Here is an 18351-nt window from a genome sequence, read left to right as displayed (position 1 = left end):
TCACCCCACGCTAAACGTGACACCGGCCGCGCCGCGCCGTGCAGGGAGCCAGGCCAGCCCAGCTTCGCCTCCTTCCATTATCGTAATTGCAAACCCAGCTGCTGCCCCGGGCGGAGGAGCAGCACCGCCGGGATGTCAGGCCGGGAATGAATAATTCACTGCCTGGAAATAAAACCTCCAGCCTTAAAACCGATCAGCACTGCTTGGCATCTGCTGCCGGGGCTCAGCGTGGGAAAGGTGCCAGGGAGGTGCCGGGGGAGCAGTTGTCGGCTGGAAGATGCTCCGGCACCCCTGCGGCAGGGACCTCTCTGCCACTTGCTGCTTTGTGTCCTGGGTCATGTCCCTTAGCCTCACGGATTTTGTTCTTACCAAATGGGAATAATCTTCCTTTTCCCCTTCCTCACTCTTTTCCCGAGACCAGAGAAGTGGAGGCACGGGATGTCCCTCGCCGTGCACGGCAGTCCCTCCACCGAAGGGTCTGCAACATCTGCCCTCAGCTCTCCCCACTGTCCACTGCCATGGCCTCAGTGGGCTTCAGGCCCCGTACCTGGCTGGGACCCGGCCGCAGGCGAGGCAACGTCTCCCTTTCAGCCCCAGGGTTTCCTTTTCCAGCTTGTTCTGGGCTGGGATTGTGGGGAGGGCCCCCCCCTCCCTGCAGCCCCCGGGGTCAGAGGTGCCTTGAGGGGGCAGTTTCCAGTGCACGAAGCTGCCGGCCGGGAGCAAAGCTGCGGCCAGGCGCGTGCGCCCAGTGCCAGGCAACACAGTGAGAAGCAACCTCGTCCCTGCCAGCTCCAGCCCTCTGCATGGTCTTTGTCACCATGGTCCTGGTCCTGAGCTGCCTGGAGCAGGCAGAGGAGAGATTGTCCACCACCGGCGTGGCCGGGAGGGTCTCGTGGGAGCGACGGTTCAGGGTGTGCGTGGCTGCTGGCAGGCAGAGCCTTCCCCAGGCTTGGGCAGCGTGTCACTGCTGGTGGGGGCTCAGCACCCAAACTTGGCCCAAAGGGGCTCAGCTGCACCCAAACCCCATCCCAGTCCCCTGCCAGGTCCCAGCCGGTCGTCGCTTTCCGCTGTCCCCCACCACAGGGCTTGCTGCACAGACTTGCTCCCCAGGGAGCTGTGCCCCCCCGCCCTGTCCCAGCCCTGACGTCACCCCAGCGCTCGCAGGTGGCACGGCCCCCCCTGTGTCCCCCGGGACCTGCGCGGGGCGGGAGCGTGGCAGGATGGAGCCGGGAGCTCGCCCGCTGCTCGCCCTCTGCCTCGCCGGCTGCCTCCTGGCCCCAGGTAAGCGGTGGAGGGGGCGGCAGGGGGTGCTGACCCCCACCCGGCCCTGAGTGGGGGGAGAGAGTCCCCCAGACCCTGCGAGCAATGGCACCCCTACACACTGGGCATCCCCAGGTGGGGAATGGGGTCAGCGGGACGGGGTGCTGGGGGGGGGGTTGGGGGTCCCGGCAGGCTCCCCCACCCCGCTCAGCTGCCAGTAGGTCCCCATGCCAGGTCCTGGCGGTCCCTGGGGAGGGGTCTGGCTGCACCCCCAGCGCTCGCCGCCGAGGCCCCTCCAGCCCAGGTCTGGGTCCCCGCAGGCTGCCGGGGCTCGCAGGGCAGGTTCGCTTACAAGCTGCTCCACGACCTCTTTGCCAACTACTCCAGCGCCCTGCGCCCCGTGGAGGACACGGACTGGGCGCTCAACGTCACCCTCCAGGTCACCCTCTCCCAGATCATCGACATGGTGAGTGGCCGGCCATGGCACCGGTGCCAGCAGCCCAGCCCGAACGAGGCCGTCCTCCTCACACCCCTGGCCACCACTTAGCCAGGCTCTGCTCTCCCCCAGAGCTGGTGCTCATCCCTTAAACCAGCCCAGGCCCTCAAAACCAGCCCAGCTGCCCCAAGTCAGCTCAGACCACTTGAAGACAGCTCGGTCCCCCCCAGACCAGCACAACTGCCCCCTCCCCCAGTGAGCTCAGACCACCTGGAGACAGCTCAGACCTCCAACCTCCCAAAACCAGCACAACCCCCTCGAAGGCAGCCCAGCCCCTCGGCACCCTTGCAGACACCGGCGAGCTGGGGGCTGAGGGGGGCAGCGGATGGCGCTGGGGTCCGTCCCCCGCACCCACCCTCTCCCCTTGGCAGGACGAGAGGAATCAGGTCCTCACCTCCTACCTGTGGGTCCGCCAGGCCTGGCTGGATGCCCACCTCACCTGGGACAAGGACGCCTACGACGGCATCGACAGCATCCGCGTCCCCAGCAGCTACGTCTGGCGGCCGGACATCATCCTCTACAACAAGTGGGTTGTGCTCAGCCCCCCGCCACGCTGCTCCCGGAGCCCGGGGGGGCTCAGGCTGGGGCTGAGGGGGCTGCATGGGGTACTGCCAACCTCGTGGCTGCACGAGCAGGGCGGTCCTGGCGTGGGTGATGCAGGGAGAGGGTCACCCCAACTGAGTGACAAGGGGGGTGCAGGGGGGGCTGGCAGCAGCCAGGTGTGCCTGGCATTGACCTGCCAGTGGGGACGTGCCACCGCAGGGGCAGCCGAGGGCACAGAGCCCCCTTTTTGGGGCAGCAGGGTGACATGGGGAGGGGACACAGCGTTAGGGGCAGGCGCTTGGCCCTGGCCCCTCAGACCCTCGCCCTGCATGAGGCTCGGGGCCATCCCAGCCCCACAGCTGTCCCTCCTCCAGCGCCGACGACCGCTTCGGCGGCTCGATGGAGACCAACGTGGTGCTGCGCTCCGACGGGCACATCATGTGGGACTCGCCCGCCATCACCAAGAGCTCCTGCAAGGTGGACGTCTCCTACTTCCCCTTCGACGGGCAGCGGTGCCGCCTCACCTTTGGCTCCTGGACCTACAACGGGAACCAGATCGACCTCCGCAACCAGCTGGACACCGGGGACCTGACGGACTTCGTGGAGAACGTGGAGTGGGAGGTGCTGGGCATGCCGGCCACGAGGAATGTCGTAACCTATGGCTGCTGCTCCGAGCCCTACCCTGATGTCACCTACACCTTGCTCTTGCGCCGCCGCGCCTCCTTCTACATCTTCAACCTGCTCCTGCCCTGCATCATGGTCTCCTTCCTGGCGCCCCTCGGCTTCTACCTGCCAGCCGACTCAGGGGAGAAGGTCTCGCTGGGGGTGACGGTGTTACTCGCCCTCACCGTCTTCCAGCTGCTGGTGGCGGAGAGCATGCCGCCCTCGGAGAGTGTCCCGCTCATCGGTGAGCCTCAGTGGCACCCAGAACCCTCCCGTGGGACCAGGGTGTCTGTGCCAGGGTGATGGGCAGCACCTACGCCAGGGGGGCTGCGGCGCGGGGATGGGGGTGAAGATGTCTACCCCCTTCCACCACGGCGTCACCACCCATTGCCCACATAGGGAAGTACTACATTGCCACCATGACCATGATCACGGCCTCCACTGCGCTGACCATCTTCATCATGAACGTCCACCACTGCGGCCCGGGGGCCCGGCCGGTGCCCCCCTGGGCCAGGCGGCTCATCCTCCACCACATGGCCCGGCTCTGCTGCGTCTACGAGGTGGGCGAGAGCTGCAAGAGCCCCCAGCGGGCGCCGGGCAGGCGGGTGGGCAGTGGGGATGCTGGTGTGGTCGGGGAGAGCCTTGGGGAAGGGGAGGCGGGTGGCGAGGCGGGGGGCTGCCCACGGGACCGCTGCCTGTGCCACCACAACGGCCTGCTGAGGAACGTTGGCTACATCGCCGGCTGCTTCCGCCGCCACCGAGCCGCCCAGCGCTGGACCGGAGAGTGGAAGAAGGTGGCCAAGGTGATGGACCGCTTCTTTATGTGGGTCTTCTTCCTCATGGTTTTCCTCATGAGCATGCTGGTCCTGGGCAAAGCTGCCTAATGGCCCCACGGACCCACCACCCTGATGCACCCCCTGCCCATGACCCCCCCAGGGATGGTGGTGGCTGCAGGTGCCCCATGAAGGGGGCTCATCCTGAGCACCCCCCGCTCCCCCAAGAAGCTGCAGCACTGGAGAAGAGCAGTGGGACACCCACCCTGGCCGCAGGGCTGAGAGGTCCCAGCCCCCCGGGTGGCTGCACCAGGGTCTGTGTCCATGCGTCCCCATTGCCTCCTGCACCCAAGAAATCCAACAGACTGGAAATAAAACCTGGAGCGTGTGTCGTCCCTCTCCTGCCTGGGGGCTGGGATGGGGTCCTGGGGCCTCACTGCCCTGGGTGGGGGGAGCTGCAGCACCGGCATCAGCCAGCGTGGGGGTGTGGGGGTGGGGGGGGTGTGGGTGTGGGTGTGTGCACGGGGTGGGCAGTGAAGAGGTGAGGGGCCCTCGGGGACCCTTCTCTCTGTGGGGCCATGCCCAGTCCTTGCAGCCCCATCTCGAGCGCCGCAGAGGAGGGAGGGCTGGGCAGAGCCCTTCCCTGTGCACATGCCTATAGATGTACAGATGTATACAGGCACCCACGCATTCCGCTCTGTGGGCACCGCTGGCCCTGCTCCCCCAGCCCTCCCAGCCCCCACTTATCGGTGCATCTCGAGGGTCTCGCATCACCCCAAAACCGCCCATGAAACCCTGCAGCATCTGCCGCCCTGCCCAGCCAGAAGCCAGGTCCAACGCAGCCCCCAGGATGCCCCTCCAGCATCTGGCAGCCCTGATGAGGGTCCCGAGGGATCAGGAAAGCCCCCATCCCTTCCCCTCTGGGTACTGGCTGGATTGAGGATGGTGCCTGAAGGGATGGAGGGATCTGGCCCTCGATGCCTTCGATGATGAACTCGCAGGGCTCCTTGTGGGAAGGGGTGCAGGGCCTGGCAGGGGCTCTGGAGCTGCTGCCCACCCCCGGCAGGGCAGGTCGGTCTCTGGGTCCATCGGTGCCCACACAGCCCAGCCCAGCAGCCACCATCCCACGGTGGGGATCCCCACAGCACTGCCCCTCCCCAGGGAGCCCCCTGTCAGCATGGCAGGGCACGGCACGGCTCAGCACGGCACGCTTTGAGGTTCAGAGCCAAAGCAGGTGGAACCACGGAGCCAAGGCAGCAACTGGGTGGCACTGGGGGAGGCAGCCCGCCGCCGGGCCCCCGGCCTCATGGCTGAGCAGAAGTGAAATCCCAAAAACCTCATCACAGCAGTGCAGGAACCCACCAAAGCAGCCGGGTACGGCGCTCGCTCCCACCCTGAGCAGCACCGGTGCCACCGCGCCCCCGGCCCCCTTCCCTCCCCACTCCCCGCCCGCTGTGTGGAGGACCCTGTCGTGGTTTAACCCAGCCGGCAGCTCAGCACCACGCACTCCGCTCGCTCCCCGCCGGCGGGAGGGGGGAGAGAATCAAAAGAGCAAAAGTGAGGAAACTCATGGGTTGAGATAAAGATAGTTTAATCGGTAAAGCAAAAGCTGCGCTTGCAAGGGAAGCAAAACAAGGACTTCATTCCCTCCTTCCCCTGGGCAGGCGGGTGTTCAGCCATCCCCAGGGAAGCCGGGCTCCATCACACTTAATGGTGACTTGAGAAGACAAATGCCTTGGGAAGGTGAATATTCCTTCTTTTTCCCCCAGTTTATATACTGAGCATGACATCATATGTTCTGGAATATCCCCGGGGTCAGTTTCGGTCACTGTCCTGGCTGTGTCCCCTCCCAGCTCCTTGTGCCCCTCCACCCCTTGCTGCTGGGGCGGGGTGAGGGGCAGGAAAGGCCTTGGTGCTCTGTAAGCCCTGCTCAGCAGGAACAGAAACACCCCTGGGTTATCAGCACTGTTTCCAGCACAAATCCAAACACAGCTCCATACTAGTTACTATGGAGAAAATTAACACTAGCCACTTAATTAGCTCCAGCCAAAGCCAGCACGTTCTCCACCCCTTGCTCCATATCATTTATGTCATGCTCAGGTCCCACACCATCCAATACAGCCTCACCAACCACCACCCCCTTCCCAGCCTTTCATATAATACGCCGATATCATTCCCTTAATCTATGGACCAGCACTGTAAAATGTCCACAAACGCCCACGGAGTTCATTCAGCCCGCGACTTCGGGCTCCGTCTGTTCCAGTGCTCACTCAGGGCAGGAGAGGTGGGGTGTTGCGTGCAGTTACTGGGCACCAAAGCCAGCTCAGAGCGGGTCGCTGCTGCTTGAACGGAGGACGAGCCTGTCCTCCGTTGGGTCAGGTGGCTCCTGCTGTAGTAACGCCTACAACACGCAACTCAAATCACAGGTTGCAACAGTTTAAAGGTAGAACCGTTAAAATATCCACCCCTGGCCCCTTTGGCCCAGGTTGTAGGCTTTAATATTGCAACGAACTCCTCCCCTTGCTCCCAGCCTGGCCAGCAACCAGGGGTTCCTGCCATAGTAATTCCCATAACATGTAACTCAAATCTGGGTTACAATTTAAAGGTATTTCCATTACAGTCTCCACCCCTGGTCACTTTGGACCAGACCATAGGGTTTAACATTGCAATGAACTCCTCCCCTTGCCCGTGCTGTGGCTTGGATTTATCCACCGACTGCAGCCCCTTAGGGGTGTACCTGCTCCAAGTAGAGAGGCTTATCTATGTGCCACAGTCCCTCCAGGGGTGTACCTGATGTGTCGAGGGCTTATCCACAGCCACACGCTTTGAGGTGCTCCAGCATGACTTCATGCACAGCCACTGATGCTTCAAGGTGCACCTGCGGCAGCACGGGCTTGACCTTGGGCCACAGGGCTTTCAGAGGTGCACCTGCTGCGGCACAGAGATAACCCAGGCCACAGACACTCTGAGATATACCATCTCCGGCATGGGCTCATCCACAGCCACAGGCGCTTTGGGGTGCCCTGCTCCCACGGGGACTCATCCGCAGGTCACAGGCCCTTTGACTCGAGCGCTCCAACGGCCCCATCCCGGCTGAGCTGCTCCCGATCCTGATGCTGGTGCTGCAGCTCAGCACGGTCGCGGCATTGCTGTGGGCCAAGCGGCAATGGGTAGGTGACCGCTGCGCTGTGCTGTGCTGTGCCGTGGGGTGGGGTGGGGTGGGGCGGCCTGTTGTGACCTCATGTGGCACGGAGAGGCATGGGGGGCTGCAGCGTGGGGCCGGGAGCTGCTCCCATCTCACCCAGCTTCTGCATATCCTGCAGAGATCCTGGAAGAATTCGATGCGCCGCAGGTCTCCCAGTGTCATCCCAAAAAGCGGGTTCGTTTGCCTGGTGTGCAAAACACCAAACAACACACAGAGCGGAGGCATTTTTTTCAAGTCATTTTTGTGTAAAGATGGGTGCTGGGTGGTAGCCCACAAAGCTAGCACCCCACGCCGAGAAACTACAAGGCATTTGTACAGTGAAACGTGCCAACCACAGCTAACATTCACACACCCAGCCAATAATCGGTTGATTTTCTTCGCGCTTGGATGTAACGGTGCAGCTCACTTGAATTTACCACACATGCTCACAGGCTGAGAGACCTGCTAGAGGGGGGCGGTTCCTGGCCTATGGGCCTGAATTTTAGCATTATCACGAGGATAGTTCCCCCACTGGGCACTTTGGTTTAGTTTTTATCGACACGCCAGTTAGCTGCTCTCCCCGACTGCACACTTTATCACCCCGTTCTCAGCGGCTTCGGAGGTGGGATGTTTGCTTTGATCAGCCTCTCAGCTCTCCTCAAGGAGAGAGTCGTGAGCCAAGTGCTTCCCTAGCTCTCATTTTCCACCTCTGGCCCACAACTGTTTTGCCGGGCTCACATCGTTCATTGTTGTGTCTTTAGCAGGCAGTTCCAAAAGCTCCGTTTTCTTTGTCTCAAGCCAAGACGTTCCTTTATTGCTCGCATTTGCCCTCCCGATTCTGCCCCCATCCCGCGGCGGGGTCGAGCGGCTGACAGGGGCTGGGCTGCTGCCCGGGGTCACGCAGCCGGGGGCTGGGCCGAGCAGGGAGGGACCCGCGCTGGCTTCGGGCACCATCTGGGCTCAGCATCCAGGGGCTCTTCTGCGACTTCAAAGCTCTGGCCGCTGCTGCTCTTGGCTGGAGGGCCAGCGGTGGCGGGCCTTCTCCTCCTCCTCTTCCTCCTTGTCCCCCCCGGGAAGGCCCCCCAGGGTCCCTCGTCCTGCAGAGTGTGGGCTTCCACCAGCTGTCACCCCTGATCTGCAGGGGGACGTCCCGGCCCCTCCTGAGCCCCTCGCATCTGCCCACACCAGCCGAGGAAGGGTGCGGGGGGCAGCAGGTGTGGCAGATGATGCTCTGCCAGCCCATGCTGTCACAAAGGGGGCTCTGCCTGCCCATGCTGTCTCAAAGGGGGCTCTGCCTGATCTCTCTGCTCTCTGCAGATTGTGGGATTGTCAGTGGATCGTGGCACCGCCAAGACCTCGACCCTGTCAAGGAGCTGGCGCTGGACATGGCCCCCACCTCCTTCGACGACCAGTACCGGGGCTGCAGCCACATGATGGAGGAGGAGCTGGAGGAGATCAACTGCACCAATTTTGCCAACAACAGTGTCTATGCTGAGGCCTGGACCCAGGCTGCCACCGAACAGAGGAGCTGGCAGAGCTGCGTCCCCCAGATGCTGGTGCTGTGGCCAGAGCAGGCGGTTGCCTGGTGCAGGAGACCCTGCTGGGTGTACGCCTGGATGCAGCCATGGGACCGGGCACCCTGCAGGGTGTCGCTCAGGAGGAAACGCAGTGCCTTGAAGTGGAAGGCACCCGAGTATTCCCCGTGGGAGCGCCCAGCATCGTACACGGCTGCGTTGAAAGCCTGGGGGCCCAACAGCTGCCACTGCCTGTCTGCCGGGGTGTCTGAGGTATCAGCTTCACCGCCCGGCACAACCAGACCATCTGCTTCGGCCACTTCACCTCCGCCTCCCTCCGGAACGAGAGCACGCTCCCCTTTGGCCGGGACACCTTCTTCTCGGTTGAGACCTGCTACGGCATCCCCATCAGGGACTTCTCCTTCTTCCCCGAGGAGGAGGAGGTCCTCATCCCACCCTTCGAGCGCTTCGAGGTCACCGACGTCGCCCATGATGGGGACAGAGCCCTCATCCACCTCCGCTCCCAGGACGTGCTCAGCACCTACAACTGCGAGTTGGTGAAAGGTGGGGTCCCTGCGGGACGGGGTCCCTCCCCACTGGTGGGGTGCAGGGGCTGGGGCCGGGGTGACCCCATCCCACCAGCTCTGCCGGGAAAGGGGGGTCTTGATCGCGGGGAGGGCAACGGGGGGAGCCTGCCTTTGGGCGTGCGTCCCTGGGGGTCTCTCAGCCGCTCTGCCCTGGGGTTTGCAATGGGGACCCTTGGCAGCATGGCACGGCGTGGCACAGCACAGCACGGCATGGCATGGCGCAGCACAGCTTGGCACACCGTGGCACGGCACGGTTGGGTCAGACGAGGAGCAGACAGAGTTGGTTTCTTTGGCAGAGAATCATTAAATCATTAGGATTGGAAAAGGCCTCTAAGATCATCAAGTCCAACCACCAACCCAACACCACCAAAGACGAGATTCAAGAGCTGGCCCTGTGCCTTCAGCACAGGTGATCTGCCTGGGAGGACCACCCCAGTCAGGGCCCCCCTGAGCCCCCCGGCTGTCCCTGACTCTCCCCCTCTCCAGCACCCCCAGGCTGGAGCATCCCTGGGGACCACCCGCACCTCTGGGGGCTCCTCCTGGCAGCCACGGCCCTGGCGGCCGCCGGGGCCCCCTGAGCTGCGACGCCACCGCTGCCACTGCACGCCGGCGAGGAGAAGGGGTCGGGAATGGGAGCCAGCAGCTTGATGGAGATGGCGGGATAGGACGGGGCAGCAGGAGGGGCTGGGGCCATGGGCATGGCCCCGCTGCAGGGCCCCGCGTGGCGGCCGCCTGTGCCCAGCTCGCCCTGCCACGGTGCCACCGGCCCCGGGCCGTGCCGGCAGCCCCGGGACACCAGTGGAGTCTGGATGAGCCGCAGCCGGGGCTTTTGGAGGCAGCTGAGCGTGGCAGTCAGAAGGAGTTGGGAGGGGACAAGAGCTGGGACAGCTGACCCCAACTGACCTAAGGGATCTGGCAGACCATATCACATTGTGTTCAGCAATAAAATTGGGGGGCAGTTGGTGGGGTGGGGGGTGGACGGTGCTGGGGACTGGTGGGCATGGAGTGGTTGGGAGGTTGGTGGTGAGCAGTTGTTTTCTTTCGCATCACTTTTATTTCTTAGCAATTATTTTCTTCTCAGTTTTATTCCCTTCCAAAATTTTTTAAATTGTCCTTTTATTATTAAACTGTTTTTATCTCAACCCAAGATATTCTTTCTCACTGTTACCCTACCCTGTGGTAGTGGGCGGCTGTGTAGTGCTCACTTGCAGGCCAGGATTAAACCACGACAAAACGCTTCACCAGCTTCACACGGGGGTGCCATGGCCACCCCATTTTAGACACCGCATCCCCTCTGCCCCAGGCTTCTCTGCTCCCTGCTGGGGCTTTGGGGCTCCTGCTGGCTTCTGGCGGGTCTGCATTCCGGGGATTTTGCCCCTGTGGGGGGGCTCCCTTGCAGCATGCATCTCGCACCCGCAGCTGCAGGACTGGTGAATGAACCACAGCACCAGGAGTAGCGGAAACATTTAATTTTTAATATTTCAGATGGGGTGGCGGCCCCGGGGCTTCCGGGCCCCGCACTGCTCGGACCCTCATTAGTCGCTGCTGTCGCTGCTGCTGGAGTACCAGCTCTGCCACCACGAGGGCTTGCGGATGCGGGTGTAATGGGGCTCGAAGTGGCATCTCCACCAGGCCTTCAGGGAGCACCAGAGCCGGGTACAGCCCTCCCGAAGGCACTGCGCTACCGGGCACAGCCATGGGGAAGCTTGGCCGTGCGCCCTGCCTGTGGGCACCCATTGCCGCCAGGGACTGGGCTCCGCAGGGGGGCTCCTGTCCCGAGCAGTGGGGGTGCTCCTGTCCAGGCCTGTGGAGCTGCTCCTGCCTGGCCGCATGGAGCTGCTCCCCCTCCATTCCAGTGGGCTCACTCTTTCTGGCTCCCTGTGGCTCCTTCTGCGCAGCCCCATGGAGCTTCTCCTTCCTGGCCCCATGGAGCCGGCAACATGCAGCCCCTTGGGGCTACTCCTGTCCAGTTCCACCATGCTCCTGCCCAGCCTTGTGGGGCTGCTTTTGCCCAACACCATAGAGCAGATCCTCTTCACTTCTCTCACGGTCCTGGTCCCCAGGTCCATGGGGCTGCTCCTATCTTCTTCCATGACCTTGTCCATGTCCCCATCTACAGAGTCGTTCGTGTCCACGTCTGCACTTGGCAGCTCCTCCCCAGCGCACTGGGGCCACGCTCTGGCCTCCAGCAGCTCTGGCTGGTCTTGCACTTCCATACTGGCGGGGGGGTGGGAGGTTTCCTCAGGAGGGGTCCCGCGGGAGGTGCCTCTGCTGTCATCCGCCGTCCATCGCGGCTGAGTCAGGAGCGCCCGCAGCAGCTCACAGCGCTGCTCGGTCTTTGCCGTGGTGTCCCGGAAGGCTCGGATAAGTTCTAGGATGAGCTCTTCGCTGACCAGGGCCGTGACTGGGCTGCTGCTGGAAGTTGGCACCTTGTCCTTGCAGTCCTTGGGAGCCTGCTCTTGCTCGGTCGCCGCTGGCACCTCCACTGGAGGCTCCTGGCGAGGGGCTGGCCCCGGCTCCCTCACCGGCCCCTTGACAGCCTTCGGAGACGGGGATCTTGAGCGGGTGGGCGCTGCCAGCTCCGCCATCGCACCGGGCCAGGGCTCCGGGAAGGAGTAGAGGGAGCCCATGGAAATGGAGCTGCTCTGTGACTGGGAGGCCAGGGAGTCCATGGAGGCCAGCGGGGCACACGGGGACAGGCGATCCCTGCTCCAGGCGTCCGCTCTCGCCCTGCAGAGGAGGAGAGGGAAGAGACCCTGCTGCAGCCCGGCCCCTCCCGCAGGACCCACGGGCATCACCCCCTCCTCGGCCGGCGAGCAGGGCTCCCCAGCACGGGCAGGGGCAGGGCATGGGGTGGGGGTGTGGGTCAGGGTCTGAGGGTCTCCCCCAGCACTCACCACATCTCCAGGGTCAATGTGGGATTCTCCACTCCTCCATGCACCACCGATGCACCTGCTAAAGGAGGAGACGGAGTGAGCGACAGCAGCCCCCGGCACAGCCGCGGGTCAGGGCTGCCGTGGGGTGTCGGCCGTTTGCAGGGCGCTCGGTGCCGGGGCCGCTCACCGCTCTCTTCCTGCGGCTGGGCTCTCGCTGTGCTTGTCTGACACTGTGACTTCTTCCAGGATCTCTGCAGGATACGCAGAAGCTGGGTGAGATGGGAGCAGCTCCCGGCCCCACGCTGCAGCCCCCCATGCCTCTCCGTGCCACATGAGGTCACAACAGGCCGCCCCACCCCACCCCACTCCACCCCGCCCCACGGCACAGCACAGCACAGCGCAGTGGTCACCTACCCATTGCCGCTTGGCCCACAGCAATGCCGCGACCGTGCTGAGCTGCAGCACCAGCATCAGGATCGGGAGCAGCTCAGCCGGGATGGGGCCGTTGGAGCGCCCCATGGCACCGGCTCCGGTGCAGTCGTGACTCTGCGAGTCACCAGCAGAAGCCTGCGATGCAGATCCGCAGTGTGACATCCTGGGGCCCCAGGGACAGAACGCCAACACTGCCGGTGTGGCAGAGGCTGAGGCTGCAGTCTGCCGAGACGATGCCAGACTGCGGTGCCCACCGCCTGCTGCCTGCTCCGGCGGGGCCCCGACCCCCTCCTTTTATAGTCCGGCAGGTGGGCAGAGCCCCCTTTGTGACAGCGTGGGCAGGCAGAGACCCCTTTGTGACAGCATGGGCTGGCAGAGCATCATCTGCCACACCTGCTGCCCCCCGCACCCTTCCTCGGCTGGTGTGGGCAGATGTGAGGGGCTCAGGAGGGGCCGGGACGTCCCCCTGCAGATCAGGGGTGACAGCTGGTGGAAGCCCACACTCTGCAGGACGAGGGACCCTGGGGGGCCTTCCCGGGGGGGACAAGGAGGAAGAGGAGGAGGAGAAGGCCCGCCACCGCTGGCCCTCCAGCCAAGAGCAGCAGCAGCCAGAGCTTTGAAGTTGCAGAAGATCCCCTGGATGCTGAGCCCAGATGGTGCCCGAAGCCAGCGCGGGTCCCTCCCTGCTCGGCCCAGCCCCCGGCTGCGTGACCCCAGTGTTGTGTTAATAGTAAGAGTCTGAGGAGTGGCTGGGGGGAGACCCTACCGTTGAGTCACGAGGCTCACACAGGACCCCTTTGCTTTCTAAACTCCTCCAAGAGGAGTTAGGCGTGGCTAAGCCCAGTCTTAGTCTTAGACTTGGTCAATGGTTTTTTCCTAAGGGTTGAAGAAGTAACCACTCATCAGAGTCTTTGTTGTTAGTCACTAATTTTTGTTAGTCTCCCCTGGGCCATGGCCAGCCCACCTGTGGGGCCCACAGGGTAGGCAGCAGGACCCCCCATGGAGGAGAACATGGGGGCACAATGGCTGTCTCAGATAGATGCTACATTCCCTCTGCCCCAGGCTTCTCTGCTCCCTGCTGGGTCTTTGGCTCCTGCTGGCTTTTGGGGGTCCACAACCCTTGGGATTTTGCCCCCTGTGGGGCTCCTTTACAGGATGTATCTTGCACCCCTAGCCGTGGGATTGGTGAATGAACCACAGCACCAGGAATAAAGAAAACATTTAATTTTTAACATTTCAGATGGGGTGGCTGCCCATGGGGTTCTGGGCCCCGCACTGCTCGGACCTGCAGTAGTGACAGCACCCATTGCTGTTGGGGGACCAGCGCTGCCATCACGGTGGCCTGCAGAAGCGGATGCAGTGTTTCTGCTGACCCCTCTTCATAGAATCATAGAATCATTAAGGTTGGAAAAGATCCTTAAGATCATCAAGTCCAACTGCTAACCTATCACTGCCAAGTCCACCGCTGAACCATATCCTCCAGCAGCACGTCTGCCCTTCTTTTAAATATCCCCAGGGACGGTGACTCCCCCACCTCTCTGGGCAGCCTGTGCCAGGGCCTGACCCCTCTGGCAGGGAGGGCATTTTCCCTCACATCCAACCTAAACCTCCCCTGACACAGCCTGAGGCCGTTCCCTCTCGCCCTGTCACTGGTGACTTGGGAGCAGAGACCAACCCCCCTCTCACTCCAGCCCCTCTCAGGCAGCTGCAGAGAGCGAGAAGGGCTCCCCTCAGCCCCCTCTTCTCCAGGCTAAACCCCCCCAGCCCCCTCAGCCGCCCCCCAGCACACTTGTGCTCCAGACCCTGCCCCAGCCCCGCTGCCCTTCTCTGGACATGCTCCAGCCCCTCCAGGCCCTTCTTGTCCCGAGGGGCCCAAACCTGAGCCCAGCATTCGAGGTGGGGCCTCCCCAGGGCCGAGCACAGGGGCCCCATCCCTGCCCGGCTCCTGCTGGCCACACCAGTGCTGACACAAGCCCGGGGGCTGGTGGCCTCCTTGGCCACCCGGGCACTGCTGGCTCATGCCCAGCCGGCTGTCAGCCAGCACCCCCAGGGCCTTCTCCGCCGGGCACTTCCCAGCCCCTCTGCCCCAGGCCTGGGGCGCTGCCTGGGGTTGGTGCGACCCAAGGGCAGGACCCGGCACTGGGCCTCGTTAAACCTCACACAACTGGCCTCGGCCCATCGATCCAGCCTGTGCAGGTCCCTCTGCAGAGCCTTCCTGCCCTCCAGCAGATCGACACTCCTGCCCAGCTTGGTGTCAGCTGCAGACTTACTGAGGGTGTCCTCAATGCCCTCATCCAGATCATCAGAGAAGATATTGAACAGGACTGACCCCAACACTGAGCTCTGGGGAACACCACTCATGTAGGCCGCCAACTGGATTTAGCTCATTCACCACCACTCTCCGGGCTCGGCCAGCCAGCCAGTGTTTAACCCAGCACAGAGTGCACTTGTCCAAGCCGTGAGTGGCCAACTTCTCCAGGAGAATGCTGTGGGAGACAGTGTCAAAGGCCTTACTAAAGTCAAAGTAGACAACGTCCACAGCCTTCCCCCCCATCCGCTAAGCGGGTCACCTTACCATAGAAGGAGACAAGGACAAGAGAGTCCTGCCCGGCTCCCAACCTCCCAGAATTATCTGAGGTCGGTTGGAAAGCAAGGGGGTTGAACCGTTGCCAAACTGTTCAACCCAACAGTGGATCGTGACACTGCCTTCTTGGCCTTCCCCCTCATCCTTACCCAGAAGCACTTGACCTTATTCCTGTGGCAGACACCACCGAGAATGAGGGACCATGGGCCCTGGTGACTCTCAGAAGCAGGATTCCACATCAGCCTGCACCCTCCACCATCACAATCAGAAACAGATAGGAAGCCTTAAGGACGGAGAACACCCATGAGCAAGGTCTGCAAAGTCCCCTGCAAGGGGAAACTGTACCAGCAACATAGAGTGGACATCATAAAAAGAAACAACACATGCTCGTGGTGGGTGATTCTCAGTTGAAGGGTACTGAGGCACCCACCTGCCGACCCAACAGGGAGTCACAAGAGGTGTGCTGCCTCCCAGGAGCCAAGGTTCTAGATTTGGCCGAGAGGGTGCCACAACTCCTCAAGAGAATGGACTACTGTCCACTGCTACTATTTCATGTAGGCATGAACGACACCAAGAGCCATTACGTGGTTAAAATCAAGGAATACTTTCGGGCCCTGGGGGAGCAAGTGAAAAACATTGGCGCCCAAGTGATCTTCTCTTCCATTTTGCCAGTTCGAGGGAAGGGAGCAGCCAGAAACAGGCGCATAATGTATATCAACTCCTGGCTACGTGGCTGGTGCCACCGTGGGGGGTTTGGCTTTTATGACAATGGGGTGTTCTTCAATGACGACAACATGCTAGGGAGGGATGGAACCCACCTTCCCAACAGGGGTAAGGGAATCTCCAGCAGTAGGCTGGCTAACTTGGTGAGGTAGCCTTTAAACTGAAGGACTTGGGGGGCAGGATCCGTTGCAGAAATGCTCATAGCAGCATGTCCAATGGGGGGGTAAGTCAGGCCAACCAGTGCAGAGACAAATGTCCCTTCACTGTCTCCCAAGATGCGAGACAGAAGAGTAATCACCTCAAGTGTATCTACACGAATGCACACAGTCTAGGAAACAAACAGGAGTGTAGGGGAATAGACAGGGATCGGTGACCGGAAGATTACGGGATGTGACGGAAAGATAGACTCCTCCCCATAGGAGTGGCAGGAGCAGGAACCGCAAGAGCTATATAAGCGTGTGACGCAGCCAAATAGACGGACGTTTTGCATCTGTCATATTGATGTCTGTGCATCACTGTCCCCAGGGTGGGTAGAGCCCTGTGTCCCGGAGGTATGCGGCCCAAGATAAGTTCTCCCGTAGAAGCGTACAGCTACAAGTGGTGACCCCGACGTGATTAGCGGGGAGGCTTGGCAGGTTCGCCGGGGGGAAAAGAGAGCTTGGGGCAGGCAGGGGCGGGACGGGGAGCCGCAGGTCGGCGGGCGCGCCATGGATTCAGTCGTAAAGGTACTGAAGGGATTGGGGAAGGAATATGGTACTTCGATATCGAAGGCGCCTACCTCAAAGGCCATCCGATGGATGATTACGCAGGGGCTCATACGAGGTCCCGCAGACATATTTGATACGGATAAGTGGGTGAGGATTAAAGAGGAGTTAGCCGAAAGGGCTATGATGGGGAAACCCCAGTACATACAGCTCTGGGGAAAGATACACCGATTACTATTGAAAGCTCGGGATGATCAGGAGGCGTGGCGGCAGGCGCGGCGGTGCCTGCACGGTGCTACAGGCGACAGTAGCCCGGAAAGAGACCCAGGAGGGGCGGTGGGGACGCAGACAGGGGCAAGCATCGCGGGGGGTGGGGAAGAAGGGGAGAGTTCGGACGGAGCAGCCTGGCCAGCGACTCAGCCTGAGGCTCCCAAGGAGGTGGATCGGGAAGCGGCGGTGTTCCCTGTTGAGCCAGCGGGGCCTTTAGAGTGCCCCCCCCCGCATACCCCTGGGACGATTTGGCACGGGCGCGGGAGCCCGCGCGCGCGGAGAGTGACGTGGCAGCGGACGCAGCGGGAGTGACGGAGCGGAAGGAGGAAGATGACCAGCGCCGGAAGCAGCGCCGGCAGCGGCACCGCCCTCTGCCCGACCCTCGAGACTGGCTCCCGGGGCAACCCTTGAGATGGGAGTCGGACGAGGAGGGGGATTGGGGTGCCCGGAGGGGAGGGCAGGGGGAGTATAGAACAACCTCGAGTAGCAGCGAACCAGAAGTTGGGGGAGAAACCGATGCCCGTATGTGGGAAGAGAGAGCAGCTTGCCTGCGGCGCGCAAAGAAGAGGCACAAAACAGCAGGGACTCGGAGGACCAGTCAGCAGGAGGGAGGAGAGGGACCGCCAAAAGGGGAGGTCCGGGGCGCTGCAGCTCCGGAGGGGTCCGCGGAGGACGTGCTGCGGCAGCTGCAGCAGGCTATGCGCGCACTAGGGGAAGTAACTCGGCGGCAGACAGGACTCTTAACGAAGGGTGCACCCCAGCGACAGTCAGTCGAGTTACCTAACTGGCGGCTGATAGCCAGAGATTGTAGCCTCGATGGAGTAAGGATAGAGATGCCCGGGATCTTCCCTGTCCGATTAGCTCCAGGAGGAGGAGTGGAGTGGACGCCGATAGATGCCAAGCTAGTGCGAAGTTTATGGCGAGAAATTAAAGAAAAGGGGCTGAAAGACGAAGGAGTAGGATTGCTGCTGGACGCTGCGCATGCAGCGCCATTGACCCCCTCTGATGCTAAGCAGTTGGCGAAAGCAATATTGGCTCCCACAATGTACATACTTTGGAAGGAGGCAATGCACAGTGCTTGCCATGCCCTTGTACAGCAAGCGGCGGCAGTTCCGGGCCACCCGCTGAGGGGGACCACCCTTGACCGGCTCACTGGCAGAAGTCAAGGACTGGAAACCCCGCAGTTGCAAGCAGCAGAATTAAGGGGCAGGGAGCTGCAAGCGGTAACGGAGAGTTCCCGCAAAGCGTATAGTGAAGTGGGCAGGTATGAGAAAAAAGCAGAACCTTGGTAAAAGATACAGCAAGGCCTAGCAGAGCCATTTACAACGTTTTGTGATAGGTTGCAAAAGGCTATTATAGAATCAGAATTGCCACCAGCAGCCAAGGAGGCAGTCCTTATGGATTGCCTCCGAAATCAAGCAAATCCGCAAACACAAGATATCCTCCGCACCGTGGCGGTAGGGGCGCCATTGGGTGAAACCATCAGGCATGTCTTGCGCCAGGAGGCGTTGAACCAGCATGGCGGTGCGGGAGCGCACGTCTGCCAGAACACTGACTGTGGAAGCGAAGAAAGGGTGATGGTGCAAGCGGCCGGGGTGGGGCCGAGATGTCACTTGTGTGGCCGGCGAGGGCACTTTAGAGCTGGGTGCCCGTTAGCGGAAAGGGGAGGATGTAATGGAGGAGGAGCGCGCCCAGTAGGGAGGTGCTGGGTGTGTGGGAAGCCAGGACACCTGGCAAGAGAT

General features: G+C 62.1%; 2 protein-coding genes across 2 annotated transcripts; both read left to right on the top strand.

Moving 5' to 3' along the window:
• Positions 1 to 1220: 1220 nt before the first annotated feature.
• Positions 1221 to 3846, top strand: CHRNA10 (cholinergic receptor nicotinic alpha 10 subunit). Its single transcript, XM_064440862.1, has 5 exons — positions 1221 to 1281; positions 1581 to 1726; positions 2128 to 2559; positions 2651 to 3206; positions 3362 to 3846. Exons 1-5 carry the CDS (start codon positions 1221 to 1223, stop codon positions 3844 to 3846), a joined length of 1680 nt encoding a protein of 559 aa, XP_064296932.1.
• Positions 3847 to 6901: 3055 nt separating this feature from the next.
• Positions 6902 to 9598, top strand: LOC135313292 (GPI-linked NAD(P)(+)--arginine ADP-ribosyltransferase 1-like). The gene is made up of 4 exons (XM_064450861.1): positions 6902 to 6905; positions 8237 to 8504; positions 8714 to 8997; positions 9516 to 9598. Exons 1-4 carry the CDS (start codon positions 6902 to 6904, stop codon positions 9596 to 9598), a joined length of 639 nt encoding a protein of 212 aa, XP_064306931.1.
• Positions 9599 to 18351: the final 8753 nt, after the last annotated feature.

The sequence above is a fragment of the Phalacrocorax carbo genome, chromosome 1 (assembly GCF_963921805.1).
Source record: "Phalacrocorax carbo chromosome 1, bPhaCar2.1, whole genome shotgun sequence".
NCBI classification, from domain to species: Eukaryota; Metazoa; Chordata; class Aves; order Suliformes; family Phalacrocoracidae; genus Phalacrocorax; species Phalacrocorax carbo.
The sequence above is the reverse complement of the archived record's forward strand: the minus strand, read 5'-3'. Positions and strand labels throughout refer to the sequence as shown.